This window comes from Tachysurus fulvidraco, chromosome 1 (assembly GCF_022655615.1).
Source record: "Tachysurus fulvidraco isolate hzauxx_2018 chromosome 1, HZAU_PFXX_2.0, whole genome shotgun sequence".
Lineage (NCBI taxonomy): Eukaryota > Metazoa > Chordata > Actinopteri > Siluriformes > Bagridae > Tachysurus > Tachysurus fulvidraco.
The window spans coordinates 14,956,650-14,974,680 of record NC_062518.1 but is presented as its reverse complement, the minus strand read 5'-3'; the positions used below and the strand labels follow the sequence as shown (position 1 = coordinate 14,974,680).

Here is an 18,031-nt window from a genome sequence, read left to right as displayed (position 1 = left end):
CTTCACAGCTCAGACGACACAAGTTTCAATTAAAGTTATATAGTGAACACTTCTAAATTATTGTAAAATGACAAGTTAAGCTAGAAATCGCCATTAGCTTGATAATTTAGATAGCAAGTTTGAATCGGTTGAAATAAGTAGCCTATTTCAGAATATATTACATTCTTCCGAAAATATGAAAAGTACCCTGGCAAGCTAATGAATGTTTGAACCAATGTTCTTTCCCTTAAAATGAAACGTTTTTCTCTGTTAAATGAATTTTATTCCCGTTCAGCCTGCTTTGAATGAGGAATCTGTATAGTGCATTTTTTGGTGTCTCATGTAACATTTTGCAAACATCTTAATTCACATCGTACAAACATCATTACTTTTTAGTATTATGCAAGTCAAAAACTAGTGATATCTTATCATTTCACAACTCAACATCTGACCTGTGGAAACGTGCCCAATATGCCGAGCTAGACGAGATAGCTTGATTTTTAAATGTTTTACAGTGTGAAATCTGACATAAAAGTGTCAATTGTGTGAAGGAGCATCTTTGCTAGACAGTAAACTAGTTAGCTAGAAACATGTATAGATCAGAATGAGCTGGCTAGCGAATTAATAAACACCCTCCTCAGATATAGTGTTTGATTAGCTGTGCAAATTTTAGACGTGAAAAATGGTGATCTGTAAAGCAATTATTCGAGACTGTTTTCTCAAAACGACTTATTTATTACTCTTCTTTGAGTTAGTTACGAGTGCGTCGCTGTACTCGGTTTTGCATAGTGATTGTTACCAAAGCTCAAGGACACTTCTACCTTTAACATTCATCTATTGTGAGAAATGAAAAACAAACCTTTGTCTCGATTCTTTTTTAGTTTTTTTTTAGTCCTGCCCTTATATGAGTACATGTGAAAGAGTTGACAATAAAGAAAACTTGAACTTAAACTTGAATATAGAGACATTTATCTCCACAAAAGGAATGAATACAACCACCTACCCCTCTCCCCACTTCCTCCAACATACACACACAAAAAACGTCAGAGAGAGCGAGGGCACGCCTGTTCTTTACTTACCTGCCTTATAGAAGAAGGTGTGTTTTACACAATGCACCTTTAGGGCAGTAAAGGAGGGGCAGCATGAGAGAAAAATGCACTGAGCAACCTGAGGTCTACCTGCAAAAACTTGTTCACCCTCTTATTTGTTTTCATTTTTCCATTGGGATTCATCACAACTAGGAAGTGTGGTTCTGAGATACAGGCATTGGAAATGCCTCAGCCGGATGAGGGTCTACCTTTCCCCTTAGTGAGTGAGTACACAGATCACCGTAGAACTGGAGGCATGATCGTACCGTAGCACTGGCTTCAAGGGACACTGGGACTCACACTCTCACAGATGGAGATGGGGTAAGTCAGACAGTGTGGAGTTAGTGCTTTCAGGATATCTGACGTACGACACGGACAAAAGCTAAATACAGGGTCATATTTGGGTTGAAGGTTTAAATATCCCCTTTACTTCGTGGCTAAGCCAAGTTTAACTACAACATACTGTGATAGATAAAGCATGTTAATTCTGGTGCATTTGGTTCACAAACACAAAATACTTCCTGTATTTACTTATCGGTCTCCATTACATTTAAAGCTGGTGCTTTGTCTCAGCCTGCGTGTTAAATATGTGCAGTGCATGCTGGTCCATATTCACCACTGTTTTCACGTGAACGAAAGACTTGTGAAGTTTTGTTTTTTTCCTAGAAACATACACAACGTCAACAAAAATAGTTCTTCTGTTGCTTGTTGATATAAAGGAGTTATTTAAAATATATAAATTAATTAATAAATAAAGAGATGATGGATCGTTCGGATTTATTTATTTGTCTGTTTGTTTGTTTGTGTATTTATTTTACTTCCTCCAGTGTGGCAAAGCAGAAAGGGACTCGTCGGCGAGTTTGGATCCAGTACGTCATTTGGTGTCTTGGTTTTCTTTTGGTGCTCGGGACTATTTGCATCTACCACATCTTCAGTACACATCTCCTCAGACAGAGAATAGCTCTGCATGTTGATCTAGAATCGTTCTATGTGCCTTACCCAAACAAATACCGCTTCATCCTGGACCAGCCAGATGCGTGCGATCGACACAACCCGTACATCGTGATCATCGTCCCGGTGGCTCCTCACGACATGAAGGCGCGCAATGCCATAAGAAGCACTTGGGGGAACGACAGCTTGGTCAAGGACGGAGACGTTTTGGTTCTGTTCCTGCTGGGTTTGCCAAACGGAAGTGACTTCATAATGCAACAGGTCCGCATACACCAGGAGAACCAGCGGCACAGAGACCTGCTTCAGAGCAACTTTGTAGACTCCTACAGGAACCTGACTATTAAGACCATGGTGATGATGGAATGGCTGAGGGATCGTTGTCCTCAGGCGTATTACGCAGCAAAAGTGGACGCAGACATGCTGATAAACGTTGTTGCTTTGACACGGATGCTTCTTGGCCCCAAAAGCTACCACAGCAACTACATTACAGGACTGGTGTGGTATGATAACGTAGTCATCAGAGACCAGTCCAGCAAATTTTACGTCCCATACGAGGTGTATTCCAAACCGGTGTATCCGCCCTACCCTTTGGGAATGTGCTACATCATTTCAATGGACCTCCCAGAGAAGATCCTGGACGTGTCGAAAAAAATCAAACCTATTTTCATCGAGGACGCGTACATCGGCTTGTGCCTGGAGCAACTTCACATCACTCCTACGAACCCTCCGAACATGGAGCAGTTTGTTGTCAAGCCACCTCAGGAGTATGACCGCTGCTACTACTCGGACCTCATTGCCGTGATAACGGACAGTCCTGCCCAGCTGGTCTCCTACTGGACAGATCTTCATAGACCAGGTCCAGCCTGCGGCAAATAGAACCTCACTTGATCATTTTGGGTTGGGAAATTATTTCTGGAACTAAAACTGAAGTTACTGCTGGTGAATAAATAGCTAGCTAAACAATTTTTATCCCACAATTTAGTTTTTTTGCAATTTAAAAAACAGAATAGATTCTGTTTTCACATTTAGACTGCACTTTTTACGCTTCCCTATTTAAAAAAATCAGTTTACGATCCAAATTAATACTCCGATCACTAGGATAAAAAGACAACGGAGTAAAATTACCGTGCAGGGGGGCACGGTTGCTTAGTGTTTAGCACGTTCACCTCACACCTCCAGGGCCGGGGGTTCGATTCCCGCCTCCGCCTTGTGTGTGCGGAGTTTGCATGTTCTGCCCGTGCCTCGGGGGTTTCCTCCGGGTACTCCGGTTTCCTCCCCCGGTCCAAATACATGCATGGTAGGTTGATTGGCATCTCTGGAATATTGTCCGTAGTGTGTGAGTGAATGACTGTGTGTGTGCCCTGTGATAGGTTGGTACTCCGTCCAGGGTGTATCCTGCCTTGATGCCCGATGACGCCTGAGATAGGCACAGGCTCCCTGTGACCCGAGAAGTTCGGATAAGTGGTAGAAGATGAATGAATGAATGAAGTAGAGTGCATGTAATATAAAAAGTATAGAATAAAACACTTGCTTGCTGTTTCACAAAAATCAGCAAGGGGGTGAAGCAATGCAGCCTGACGCACTGTTTACAATAATTACAGGGAGGTTGAGTGTTTTCCCTCTTATACCACACCCCTATGTAAACCAATCAGATTAAAGAACTTAACAGAAATCATTATTTAAAAATATAAAATTGAATTATAAATATTTAATCTTTTCCTTCACAAGCTACCGAACATGTGTAGATTATCTTTGCAGATTATAAATATTTTCAGTATGTGTCTGTACTAGTTAAAAAAAAAAATAAAACTTCCCTTGAGTTTCACATTCAATGCAAAAAATGCAATGTTTGCTTTAAGGAAAAAACAAAAAACAGTGCAGATGGAAATCCTAGAAACTGGAATTTCTACATTGTTTTCACACTCAAGGCCAAGCATGAACCTTAACAACCCTATTTAGAGTTGCTGCTCACACAAATTTCCATAAGCAAATACAGTAATTCAAGGTTTGCACAGGACAGGGCATATCAGGAAGTCCTCTTTAGATATATTAAATAATAATTCAATTAAATAGTTCAAATAGAAAAATAGTTTTATTCACTTTACAAACTTCCCTGTTAATTTTTTGCACTAATGCTCTGGAGGGGAAAAAAAAACAAAAACACAAAAAACAAAACACACACACACTGGTTTGGAATAATCTCATTAACCTCGTTTGCAAGCTGCCTCCCTACCACATAGTATTCCTCGTTTGGTGTTAAAGGTCCTTTTGTAGATAATACCCCTTGGAGATAAGGCGAGCTTTGGCTAATAACCACTAACCACACAAAAACATTTTAGCTGCCTTCAGATTATTCAACCTGATATGACATTTAAGAACACCACTCTGATAACTGTAACCTACTTCTGCCATGTTACTGTTATTGTCATCGTTATCCAGGTCTTACGGTTCTTAAATAGAAGGAAGTTTGTCTTTTGTGCCTTGTTCCTCTGACCACTGTTATAGCATGCAGGCTTGTGAACAGGTTCCTCTAGTATGATTCAACTAAACAGTTTTAAAGCTAATACACAAATACTGCCGCAAGTGATATGCAAACATGCCATTACCAGCCCAGGGTAATGTATCCCTTCAATGTATTAATATTATAGTAATAAATGTTTATGTATTTTATCATAAATAACTATTATCATGATCTTGTCCACCATTTAACACAAATACTCACACATTCATGATCTGTTTACATTTATGTCATTTGGCAGAAATGCTTAGAAGTTTATCAATATCAGTACCGGCTCATGAAGAAGAAGTGGCTCACAAACTGTTAGTTCAGGTAGTTTCTTATGGTAGAAGGAGGTCTGTTTGGTGCTAGACCAGAAAAGACCCTTGATTCTTCTCGCTCTACATTCTGGAGAGAAAGTTCATGACGAATAGACACGTTTTCAAAATGACCCAATATCAGAACATCCTGTTTGACAATTAGTTCATTTGAAATTTAACAAAAAGGAATTTGGAAACTTTTTGGTTGAAAAAATGAGGTCTCGTCCATGCAAACAAACTCACTAAACGTCACCGAACAGGGAGTGTACACACCTCATATTCAGCAGGTTTATTTAAGAATAGAACATTTGACTTGATTTGCAACTTGGGAAGCAGGAAGTGAGGAAATGTTCTTTAACAGTTTTGCCTTCTGATTTTGCACTGACAGCCATCAGTGGTGATCCCAATGCCTTCTGGTCTCCTTCCATCATTAAGGGGTGGGTCAGGAAGTGCCAGACCTCTATAATTACCGCTTAGAGCTTCATTAATTGTTTAGCTTCATCATCCAAAGCAAACAAATGTTTTTTTTTTAAACAGAAAATGCTCCCTGCAGTACATTTCAACATTCAAAATGACCTGTTTTGGCCTATTTATTATTAAATGTCAGTGTATATTTCTCCAAATCATGGAAAGGAACATCTCTGTAGCTGTCTTAAGTGCATCCCCTTCAGAAACACAAACAAAAATCATGGTAGAAATAACACTGTTAATAATTTTCACACATTAACTAACGAGATACATGAACACAGATACAGTATACTGTATTTAGCTACGAGTCAATACATGACCTACTGGATGCAACAACCAAGTGCGATTTCCTCAAACGATGAATGGCAGGCTTTGAATAACCCGTTTTTACAGATAAACCCACTCAAGCACTACATATTCAATTGATAATTTACATCTGCTTTGCTTCATTTTCACTTTGTTGTATAGACACTACAACGCTACAGATTTCCGGCTGATATGCCCGCAAGTGATTAACATAAGGAAAGTCTGTAGTTTTTCAAACGTATGAATAAAACACAAAAATAAAATGCATTTAATCCAATTTAAAATTCAAATATATTTTATTAAAATTGTCCAAATATGGATTTGTGTAATGTATCCTGTAATATCCGACAGCTCCTTATAAACCAGCAGCCGCTTCTGAAAGATTTTAGGGTCTCTTGAACTACCAGGTTGTTTAACATCTCCATACGAATACATTTCAGATTATTCATACAGGAATTAATCAGATCATCACGACTCTAAGATGACACGTGGTCCAACAGGGTTCGATGTACCACAGTGATTACTTGTGACCACACCTGCACCGGCAGCATCTGCCTAAGCACACCTCCCAAATCAATGCAATCACATTGGGATTATTATTATTATTATTATTATTATGAATACCACACCTCCTTTAATTGTCACCGGCAAAGTTGCCACAATTCTGAATAAGCTGGTTCTTCAGGCTATGACTTTGAATCTCTGTTTATCTGAACTGTATTTATCGCATCTGACAATCTTTCTAGTCGAATCCGAATGATATCAAATGCTGGCTTTTTTTTTTTTAGAACCACAATGTCACACTCGAACAGAACTGGTCCTCTGTAGCACAAATTCACGGCTGTTTATTGTTCAACACGCATTTAGAAGATTTTAATAGTGCAGACAGGGTGTTTTCTTTGTGCTGCACTGTTGGGCTAAAAAAATGATAATTAACTGTGCTAATGTCAAACACCTCCCTCTAAAATGCAGGTGTGTCAGCAACACAAACCAGATTCGTTTCAGAAACGCTCATTATCTCGTCAACGTAGGCAGTGAAACCCTGTAAATAAGCAGCGTAGCTAACCTGTAGAACATCAAACATCCTGGATTGAAAAGGATAAAGACCTTTTTATGGTGAATCAAAGTCAGGTTCTGTAAAGACTGCTGGTATTTCTTTCCCTCAGAAGTACAACATTAACGTCAGGAGACTGCACAAAGGAAGAAAAAGATGAGGTAAGCTTTGCGTGTCTACTGTAGTGTATCCTCCAGCATCGGCATTGTTCTATGCATTCTCTAAGCCAAAGGTTTTATCTTTGAAATCATTCCAAAGCAATGTTTTTATTCAGAATGCTAATAAAGAACAATACGAACAATAATCAGTACTTTATGTCTAATTCAGGAATTCTTCTGGACCAAAAGCCTATCTTTTTTTGTGTGTGTGTTTGTCAACAGACAGAATTTACCGTTCCATGAAGAAATATCACATCTCTACCGCACTCTCAGTAACCAGAGATTCTGGAGTTTGAAACTCAAGCCAGTATCCAATGTCCAGTGCGTGTTTACTATTGTGATGGCCATTATCACTTTAATACTTTACATCATCTTTGGGATGCCACAATGCGATATGCAAGAGTTTAAGAAAGGAAAGCATCTAGATCCAGCAGAATATGAAGTGGCGTATCCCTACAAATATGACTTCCGCCTGGATCAGCCACAAAAGTGCCAGCACAAACCTTTCTTGGTGATCATTGTTCCAGTGGCCCCTAACGATGTGATGGAACGGCAAGCCATAAGGAATACATGGGGGAATGAAAAGCTGGTCCAAGAAAAACATGTTGTGGTTCTGTTTCTAATGGGCTTACCGAGTGGAAATAACGCAGAAATACAACAGATTCGTATACACCAGGAGAACCTGAGGCACAGGGATCTGCTTCAGAGCACCTTCATAGACTCCGACAAGAACGCGACTATTAAAACCATGGTGATGCTGGAATGGCTGAGAGATCGCTGTCCGCAGGCGTATTACACTGCGAAAGTGGACAGTGACATTCTGTTTAATGTCAGAAGTCTGATCAGTATGCTGCTTAGCCCCCAAATCCCCCATACGAACTACATCACTGGCCAGGTTCAGCACACCAATATGGCAAAACAAAACCCATCAAACAGGTTTTACAACCCTGCAGAGATGCACACCAATAAGATATTCCCACCATATCCCTTGGGAAAGTGCTACATCATGTCTATGGACATGCCAGCAAAGATTCTGAGGGCATCAAAGGAAATCAAGCCTATTTTAAAAGATGATATGTATATTGGCTTATGCCTCGAACGGCTCCATATTGCTCCTGTGAAACCTCCAAAACCGTCGAAGTTTGTGTTTGTCCATCCTCAACTGTACGACCGGTGCTACTACTCTGAGCTCATTGCAGTGATTTTATACACTCCTGCTCAGCTGGTTAACTTATGGATAGACATTCACAAACCAGGCGCAGCCTGTTGACTCCTTAATTAGAAGGTATAATGAGACCTAATGAGTAGCAAAACATGAGAAACAAGCTTAACTGGTATACAGACAAAACTTTAGACCTTTTCCAGTGTAAATACTCATTTACTTTCATATCTTTTCCACTACAGATGGTGTGTGCTTAACCATTATTTTATATTTAACATATTAATGCTTTTGGGCTGCAAAATAACACAGGAAATAAATGGTTATGCTGATCAGTGCTTACCAACTAAGCTTATACTAACTAAACTATGCTTATGTACACAGCAATACAACAGCAACATGTTTTGAAAAAAGCAAATGAAAACTACATATCAATGGATTGATATTTTATTAACCGGAGACACACTCAACACGACCGTCCCTGGCCAAACTGTGTTAACTGCCTTTGGACAGTTAACACTGATGCAACTGGTCTTAATTGCATGCTAATTGCATGTAAGAGTTTCTAAAAGACTCACATGATGAAATGTCTCACAATTGTAACAAAAATATAGTAAAATATAGCAAAATGAATCAATTTGTCATTCTTTTTTAGCCTGTGGTGGCTCAACAATTAAAGTTGGGTTTGAAGGTTGGGTTTTTGATCATCAGCATTGACAAGCTGCTGTGGACGCATCGAATGGCCGAACCTGCAGTCCGATCCCAACTTCCTAACAAGCTCAGATAGTAAAATTCAATTTCTGGACTGTATATGTGAAAAATAAAGGCTGCTTCTTCATTTGGTAGCCTTCTGTGTCATTCCTGATGAATCTCCTGAATTCATGCTAAAAGTGGCTGATGTCATGCAAATCTAGCTAGCTCAATTTCACTGAAGGCTTAAACAAGTCTTAAAAATAAATTGAACGAGATTAAAGCAGTTACTGAAGACAAAGAATTAATCATTTGGTGTTTTTTTTTTACTTAATTTGGAACTTAGGGTCATCCACTAGAGGTCAGTGTAAACATACATTTGTTTCCAGTATACAGCTGAAGGTACAGGGTATAACGAGAAGGATCATGGCAAATTATGCTTCTGCCACCACAACCGGTAAGAATTAAGGAGAAAGCCAGGAAGTGTTTCCTGGTACAAATACAAAACACAAAGAACCATACTACTCCAATATAAAGGATAGATCAGGAAAGCTGGGAGTCAGAAATACATTGAATTAATAGAGAAAGCGAAAACAGTTGAGTGGATCTGCTCACAACAGATTTAATAGATCTGAACATGTAAAAAAGGGGTCAACATTTTATATTAAGTTTTGCTTTTATCCCAAAGATAGTGGAGTGTATTTGTTATCTGAAGTTTACTTCTGTAGTTTATTGCCAGATCGACAAGCAAGAGAAACAAAGTCCTGCCAGCTCTCAACGTTCTGCACACAAAATCAAATAACTAGAAGTTATAGGTTCTATAATCAAATATATACAAAGTTTCTTGACAAAGACTTGAAAAAATGTACTCCAAGGAAGTTTTTGCCTACATCTGCTGCCTTGGATCAAAAGGAAAAGAACATGGAAATCCCGTACAAGCCAAACTTCAGTGGTTCCACATAATATTTGATGTTACCCCATAAAAACGTTATTAAAACATTAATATTATAAAAAAACAGAAGGCTAAACAGCTGAATAATGACCACATCTGTAGACTCGGTAACTGTTAAATATGTTACAGCTGCAAACCATGCAAACCTTTTCAACACCATGCATGCTTCAAAAAGAAAATAAAACGTGCACACGTGCGATATAGGTGCTAATTTTCCTGCTGGGTCAAAAATCAGTACGTCAATAAAACACTTTTTGGGGGGGGGGGGGGGGGGGTTCAAAAAAAGTTTGTACGTTTTTTTCCACAGATTTCTTGAAGGGCAAAATTTGTAATAGGTTTAGAGGCAAGAAAAAATGTATATATAATATAATACACACACACACACACACAAATTTTGGTATTTTTTAAAATAGTTGTCCATATGGGAATTTTATCTCAATTTTAACAATATTGGAAGAAATAAAACCAAAGAAAAGAGAGATCTTTACCATGAGGTGTCATGTTGAACTCCCAGTGACCAGTATGAGAGAGTAACAGTGATAACACCAAATTTAACACACCTGCTCCCTGTTCACACCTGAGACCTTGTAACACTAATGAGTCACATGACACAAGGGAAAAGAAAATGGCTAATCGGGCCCAATTTGGACCTTTTCACTTAGGGGTGTGCTCACGTTTGTGGCCAGTGGTTTAGACATTAATGGCTGTGTGTTGAGTTATTTTGAGGGGATGGCAAATTTACACTGTTGTACAAGCTGAACACTCACCACTTTACACTGTAGCACAGTGTCATTTCTTCAGTGTTGTCACGTGAAAAGATATAATAAAATATTTACATAAATGTGAGGGATGTACTCACTTCTGTCAGATACCGTATCACCATGGTGAGATCCAAAGAGCTCTCTGAGTCCTTCAGAAAGAAGATTGTTGATGTTTATGAGTCTGGTAATGGTTATAAAAAAAGATCTCAAAAGAATTTATAATCAATCAAGTCGTCCCACTGTCCGAAAATCTTTTACAAGTGGAGAACATTTAAATCAACTGCCAACATGGCCAGATCAGCAAATTCTTAAATAAAAATGGTTAAAGAAGTCTCCAAAAACCCTCAACTGTAGCAAGCGCTAGCTGTAGGTCCAAAGTGTATGAATCTACAACGAAAAAGATACAACTTTAATAATCATGGGATATGCGCAAGGAGGAAACCTTTGCTGTCTAAGAAAAAACATGAGGGCAAGTTTGCCAAAAAACACAGAGACAAAAAGGCCAAGACCTCTGGAATAGTGTGTTTTGGATAGATAAGTCTAAAACTGAGTTATTTATACACCGTAACAGAGAACATGTTTGGAGTGCGCCATTTCAGTAAAAGAACCTCGTACCACCTGTGAAACCTGGAGGTTGACGTGTAGCGGAAACTACCTATTATAGAATATGGTGTCCTAAATATTTCCTCAGATCAAATACTCATTTTGTTGATCAAAGTGATTTTTTGTTGTTTACATGCAATTACATCATGTTCATCTACAGGTACAAATTAAAACAAGATCAGAAATTGATATGTTGACATTTTTTAATAAAGAACTGAAAGTATGTGTGCCCTGCGATGGGTTGGCACTCCAGTGCACCCCCACACACAATAAAGCAGTTCCAGTTTCAGTCTGTAACACTGAGGTACAAGGGGGATGAATAATAAGTCAAAATAGCATCTTTTGTGTCATTAATTGAGAGATATTGCACACTTTTGGGACAGGGGTTTGGGACAAATGTCTGGGACACTACTGTAGAGCTGGCTCAGAATCTATTCTCATCATAGCATCTAGCTTATATGCACCCAGGCCAGGCGATGACTGACAAGCACAGTAAGCTGCTGCTGTGTGGACATCTTCGCCAGTGCCAGGTCAATACAATGCTGGCTAGGTTTTCCAGAACAGCCTGCTATGTCTGGGCCTTAAAATGTCTGGCAATAACTCGGTTCTAACTGCTACTTTCACAGGATGTCCAAACAGCCAGGCAGCTTCCTGACCAAGAACTGTCCCAGAGACTGTCAACTGTCTCAGGGAGATTCATCACCCTCAGCCTGATCGCCTGGGACTGAAGAGACACTTTAAATGGAACCTGTAATTTTATCAGATATCCCAGGATGACTTAAAAAAAAGCAAGAATAAGCCAGTAGGAACCTAAATAAATGGTATGTACCGTGTCCTGGTGCACTGCAATGTCAATATCTTGGGAATCAGACACCACACTTTTCCGTTTCCGGACAACAGGGTGAACATCATTTTCAGATCCGTTTCTACTTATGGGTGTATGTACGATCCATGTCTTTGTAGCTCATGCACTCAGAAGTGTCTCCTGCTTTGTAAACTGGGTCACAAACCTGAAGAATGACCTCACTGAACAGGAATGCAGCATAACTACAGTACATCAGGGGTGAGGAACTTATGGCAAGGACAATTATTGTTTGAAAATGATCTAGCTCTCTAACAAACAAACCGAGTATTATTTACGATTTAAACCTGAATGTAGACAGATTTACATCGGCCTAATATTTATCTGGGGGACATTGATTGAACTTAACGTGTAGTTATTTATAATCCCTATCATCAGTTTTACATTTAAAACCTGTGAGGTCACGCCGTTTAAACAAAACAAAAGCTGAGAGACAAATCAAACAAAATAATCTAACCCACTGCCCAGATACAGACCTCAGTAGGGAAAACAATCTAAGTTTGGCCAGCTTGACATCTGAAAACCTCATGAGCACTAAAGCTCTCACCAAGAATAATGATCATTACAGCAGAGTGTTCTCTCTCTCAGCCACATGCTCACAGAGTGAGAGAGAGAGAGAGAGACAGAGAGAGAGAGAGAGAGAGAGAGAGAGAGAGAGAGTAAGAGAGAGAGACAGATAGAGACAGAGAGAGTAAGAGAGAGACAGAGAGAGAGAGAGTAAGAGAGAGAGAGTAAGAGAGAGAGAGACAGATAGAGAGGGAGAGAGAGAGAGAGTAAGAGAGAGTGACAGAGAGAGAGAGTAAGAGACAGAGAGAGAGAGAGAGAGAGAGAGAGAGAGAGAGAGAGAGAGAGAGAGAGAGAGAGAGATGCTGTATGCATCATTATTCTTGGTACTAATAAAGATCCGGTGACATTTGATTGGTTACGATCAGCTCCACAACTGCCTCAAACATTCACTCAAGAATTAGTGCAAGAACGTTCCGTGCTCATGGTTTATAGGTTATGCAAAATATCACTGGAAGCCAGTGCAGTGTAGTCTTCCCTTAAAGTCCCATAAACTCTCTGACTTTAGCATTCTGGACTCACTGAAGCTTGTTTATGCAAGAAGGCATCCCAACAATCTAAAAAGTGCTGCATCTACGTAAATGTCAGATATAGCTATTAGGCTTGCCGTTTTTTTTTTTCTTTTTATGCACACAGAACACATTGTACTTATCAGTGCCTTTTAATTAGAGGTTAGAGTAGTGTTGAAATGATAAGTGATCTCGTAAAAAAACTCTTCAGCTTCCCAAAGTAAGCAGTTTCAATGTGCTGTGGGAACGCTTGTAACTCAAGGTTACACAGCACCACACACAATTCTGCAATCTGCATCTGTACTGTATGTATTCTCACCATTCACAGATGGTGTGTACACACACACACACACACACACACACACACACACACACACACACACACACACACTCTCTCTCTCTCTCTCTGTCTGCAATCGGACTATGATTCTCACACGCTCTCAAGCAGTGTAAACAAACACAGCTGCTCCATGATACTTCGCTTCAGTCCTGTTACCAACACACACACACACACACACACACACACACACAGGATGAATGTTTCCACATAAACACAGCTAATTGGAGGGATCTAAACCCTACATCATTTTTGGTGTACTGAAACCATTTGTGAGGTTTTTAAAAAATTGACCGTGATTATTTTTTGTCTATAAAGTATATAAAATATTATACGAGTTCAGTCTTATATGGGTTTGTGTGTGGTGTTCAGTATTATTGTAAGTTATTATGGGTACAAAAGCAGACAAGCTTAGGCTTTAAATGTCTCCTGTGTCACCAAGGCTACTGTAGGGCTCCAAAAACTGCTGACAACTATTATTTCAAAAATAATATAGAAATTCATATTAAATTGCGAACCTGACCAATCAGTATCAGACATTTAACAGGGATAGGATGTATAAACACCTTTTATATGCATTCTCACAGACTTGGTGTAAAAATATCATGAACGATCCTACAGTAACTACATGTGCTGAACTGGAGTGGAGGCAAAGTGTGGTGTGAAGTTCACCTCAGGGGTCCGGCGTTAAACACATAAAAGAAGTGAGAGTGAAGGCTAAACGGTAGATGAGCTGTGAGGATGTGTCAGCAGGATGCTCAGTATGGATGTGGCTCATTTTAGCTGCGTGGGAAAGTGTGTGTTTATTGTGTGCTGGGGGGTCGACTGGGTGTACGGGAATATTTATGAGTGGGAGCAAAAAAGCGTATGTGTGTGTGTGTGAGTGTGTGTGTGTGTGAGAGAGTGTTAGTTCCGTCTCTAGTGTAGGCCAGGTGGTTATGTCATTACATATCAATCAAGTGCTATTAATACCAGGTAGAGGCAAGATGTCAAGAAGGAGACTGAGCCAACAGAGAAAAAGACAGAGAGACAGAACACAACAAAGCGTTTCCGTCTCACTCTCTTGGGGTTGCGGGTTTATGGCTCCTCGACCCCAAACGTCTCAGGAAAGATGAACACCCATGGCGCACTGATCGGGACATTTAAATTTTATCATCATGTCAGAGGAAGAAGATCTAGTGCAATACTGAAATGTTTTCTCCAAGGAGACATTTATTTAACACTTATGGAAGGAGTCTCGAGTTTTTGTCTCAAGTCCAAGAAAGAGGAGGTGAAAACAATAGAAGCGACAACATTACACAACATTAAATGTAACCCTAAACTGACGGGCAAAATTAGCGACTTGTTCTTTAACAACATACATTTAACACATTTAAATCAGTTGAGAAAACCTTGAATAGTCGTAAGAGCTCAATAAATGACATTTATATTCTAAAAAAAAAAAAAAATGGATGTGAAATTTGGGAACATTTTGTACTGCATTCAGAGTGAAACTTAGGACACTTTGTCCCCTACACATGCATAAAAAATAAATAATAATATATTGGCAACCGACTATTTACACACCCAATATTTTAGTGTAAATGTCGATCCTACATCTACAAGTTCTCAGATAGGTGAAATCATCAAAATACGACAGAGATTCTAAAAATAAGCAATTTAAATTCCATTACAAGGCTTTAAATTTTAGCAACTGTGTAAAAGTGGCATCCAATGAAGCACACAGGCATGTGTGTGCTTGACTTTTCTTCCATTACAGCAGTAAAAATTGACAGTTATCCAAGTTATTACTATTGTGTTCCCGGAGACACAAGCCGGTTTGACTGGCCTCTTAAACTGATTGAGTTTAATCCAAACCTCAAGAAGTCAAAAACAAGATGACATTTAAAAAATATCAATTCTGAAGAAACAAAAAACAACAACAGAACACACACACACACACACCCCTTCAAACCAAATTGTATATACACAATTACTTCACACAACTGTATGTAAGAAACTTTTTCTACATTTTTTTTTTATTATTACAAAATAAATGAATCCTGCGTTGAAGGAATACGCATAAAAACATTATATCTGAAATCATTAAATAATCACCACTAACATTAAATAATTTAATAAATATACAAATAGGAAAGAACTTAGAAATATATTTCAGCTTTATTTGGAATTTTGTGCATAGAGTTTGTAAATCTCTACTGAAGACATGCTGCATTAGTCTAAAGAGTGGGCAGGATGATGGTTTATACTACACACCCTGATAATTAAACTACTATTACATGACTAGTTAAAACACCACACCAACAGGCAGAAGGCCTCTTATGCTGTACAGGAATCTAAACAAACCTGTGCAACTCACCAGTTATAATAGACCCAAACAGTGCTAATGAGAGTCCAGGAAAAGCAAATGCAAAATCCACCATTGGCTCCTTCTGCCATCAATGCACTGTGATAGGGCTATCTATGTTTTATGCATGTCTAAGTGACTACAAGTTTGAACTATTCTGAACTCCCAATTCCTACTCGAAAAGTTGCCGTTTCTCGAGCATTGTTTTCTCTAACTGCCGATTCCGTGACGAAAGTTCAACATGGCAGCGCTAAGAGTGAAAACAGCGTGCGTGATTTAAGGGTTTTGTTGGGTTTATGTTTATATTAGAAATTGCTCAGTATTTGGCTGATGCTAACTAACATGCTCAAACAGCAACTCTTATTTAAAGCAAATTGGGAGAAATTGGCATTCTGTGACTAACTAATTATTGACAATTGAACTCTCTGGCTTGGTTATGGTTCGGTTTTGCATTGCGAATGCGTCATCATTTTTTAAGAAGTTAACGCTAATGCGCAAAGCTCAGGTATCAAACAAAACAGTTAATATAATTGACAAAGATACAATCTAAAGTTTTCTTTTTTTCCACTGTGACATCATACAAAAATTAGAGCAGTTACTACATCAGGCAATGTGTATTGGTTAACACTTTCTAAACACGGGTTAACTTTTTATAAAACAGTAAATTTTTATCGATTACTTGATTTTTATCGATTACTTTTTTCGATTACTTTAAAAGAGACTGGTAGCTTGTGGAACAGATTTTTTCAGCAGGATGGAAATATGGGATAAAAAACTTACTTCAGACAAAACAGAGACATGTTTATGTGTTTGTGAGAGATTTGAGAGTTGATTCGCTTGGTTTTAGCAGCCAGTGTATGGTCTGGGTCCAAACGTGCTCCCGTGGGAGACGTACGCATACAAACACACGGCTGCAGGCCGAATTCCGCTCAGCAATTTCAGCTCGTTTCGTTCTTGACCAAAAGTCTACATCCTGCTCCAAGCTGCTGGCTGCTGGTGTTGCTGGGATTGTTGGCACACTTGCACATGAGCTGAGAGAAAGTAAGAGAGTAAACAAAGAAGGATAGAAATGGAAGAAACAAGGGATTATGAGGGTAAAGCCAGTTCCTTCGTGCGAGAAGGTCTGCTAAAGGTCAGGACATGGCTCAGAAACATGAGCGAGAGGGAGGGGTAAAAGAAATCACGCAATATAACATTTTGCACAAAACATGGCATTATTTTTTTTGTACACACGTGACCTGCACTGAGGTCAAATAGCAGTGTAGCTCAGCTCTCCGTCTAACAATGACACCAGCATGAGGGGAAATAAAGGTTTAAAATCAGCACACACTGCAATTCTACTGTCCTACCTTTATTAGGGGACATTGGGTTTCAGTAAAGCACTGATGATTACAGCTCAAAATGTTTCTATAATATATATTTTTCTAACACATAGCTAATAGTAGACTAGGTTACTTCACAGTTTTCTAGCTTTAGTTAATCCTAGGCAAGCCTTCATTCATGTCTCAATTTGGTCTCCATTTGTCCCAGGTTGTATTGTAATTTATTTAAAAAAAAAAAAAAAAAAAAAAAGGTTTTGACTACTTGAATATGAATTATGCCAGCAGTTGTGTCACATGCACACACTCACTCAAATCCCTGTCCTAATCCTGCTTTATACTTTAAAACTACACATGAGAGAGTGTTTGGGTGAGACTGTCAGTTTCGGCTAATAAATATTGCCCAGTATAAACTCGAGGAGTGAGGAGCTTGATGAGGACCTGCAAGTAAAATCCCAGCTCACCCACACACACACCCACATAGTAATATCTCTCAATCTCAATACAAAGAGAGCTGGGCTTCATACTAATCCCAGCTTTCATTGCCTCAGAAGCCTGCACTCGATCTAAAGCTCTGACAAGGAAGTGTTCAGGATGACGGGACTAAAAAGTTCAAATCAAGTTATTACTATTGTGTTCCCGGAGACACAAGCCGGTTTGACTGGCCTCTTAAACTGATTGAGTTTAATCCAAACCTCAAGAAGTCAAAAACAAGATGACATTTAAATAATATCAATTCTGAAGAAACAAACAAACAAACAAACAAACAAACAAACAAACACACACACACACACACACACACACACACACACACACACACACACACACACAGAGTCTTTCAATTGTCCTTAGTTGCCATCTTCCTTTTTTACCCAGGTTCAATGATTTAGATACATTTTACTGAATCGCACAAGTATAAATCCATAATAAATGCTGGTTTCACACTGTTTTGGATTACAGCAGTTTTAATCTTTCATTCATTCATTCATTCATTTCCTACCGCTTATCCGAACTTCTCGGGTCATGGGGAGCCTGTGCCTATCTCAGGCGTCATAGGGCATCAAGGCAGGATACACCCTGGACGGAGTGCCAACCCATCGCAGGGCA

The 18,031-nt window shown here is 39.1% G+C and overlaps 2 protein-coding genes and 1 long non-coding RNA gene across 3 annotated transcripts in view; 2 read left to right on the top strand and 1 right to left on the bottom strand.

Moving 5' to 3' along the window:
- Positions 1–10,206, bottom strand: part of LOC113657085 — a 25,186-nt gene extending 14,980 nt beyond the window's left edge. The window contains exon 1 of the long non-coding RNA XR_003444067.2: positions 10,111–10,206. This is a non-coding gene — a long non-coding RNA (uncharacterized LOC113657085). The remainder of the gene's footprint in view (positions 1–10,110) is intronic.
- LOC113657060 (beta-1,3-galactosyltransferase 2-like) lies at positions 1,097–2,982 on the top strand. Its single transcript, XM_027168604.2, has 2 exons — positions 1,097–1,388; positions 1,895–2,982. The coding sequence occupies exons 1-2, from the start codon at positions 1,378–1,380 to the stop codon at positions 2,892–2,894; spliced, it is 1,011 nt and encodes a 336-aa protein (XP_027024405.1). The 5' UTR covers positions 1,097–1,377; the 3' UTR covers positions 2,895–2,982.
- Positions 6,154–8,818, top strand: LOC113657059 (beta-1,3-galactosyltransferase 2-like). The gene is made up of 2 exons (XM_027168603.2): positions 6,154–6,824; positions 7,044–8,818. The coding sequence occupies exons 1-2, from the start codon at positions 6,820–6,822 to the stop codon at positions 8,089–8,091; spliced, it is 1,053 nt and encodes a 350-aa protein (XP_027024404.1). The 5' UTR covers positions 6,154–6,819; the 3' UTR covers positions 8,092–8,818.
- Positions 10,207–18,031: the final 7,825 nt, after the last annotated feature.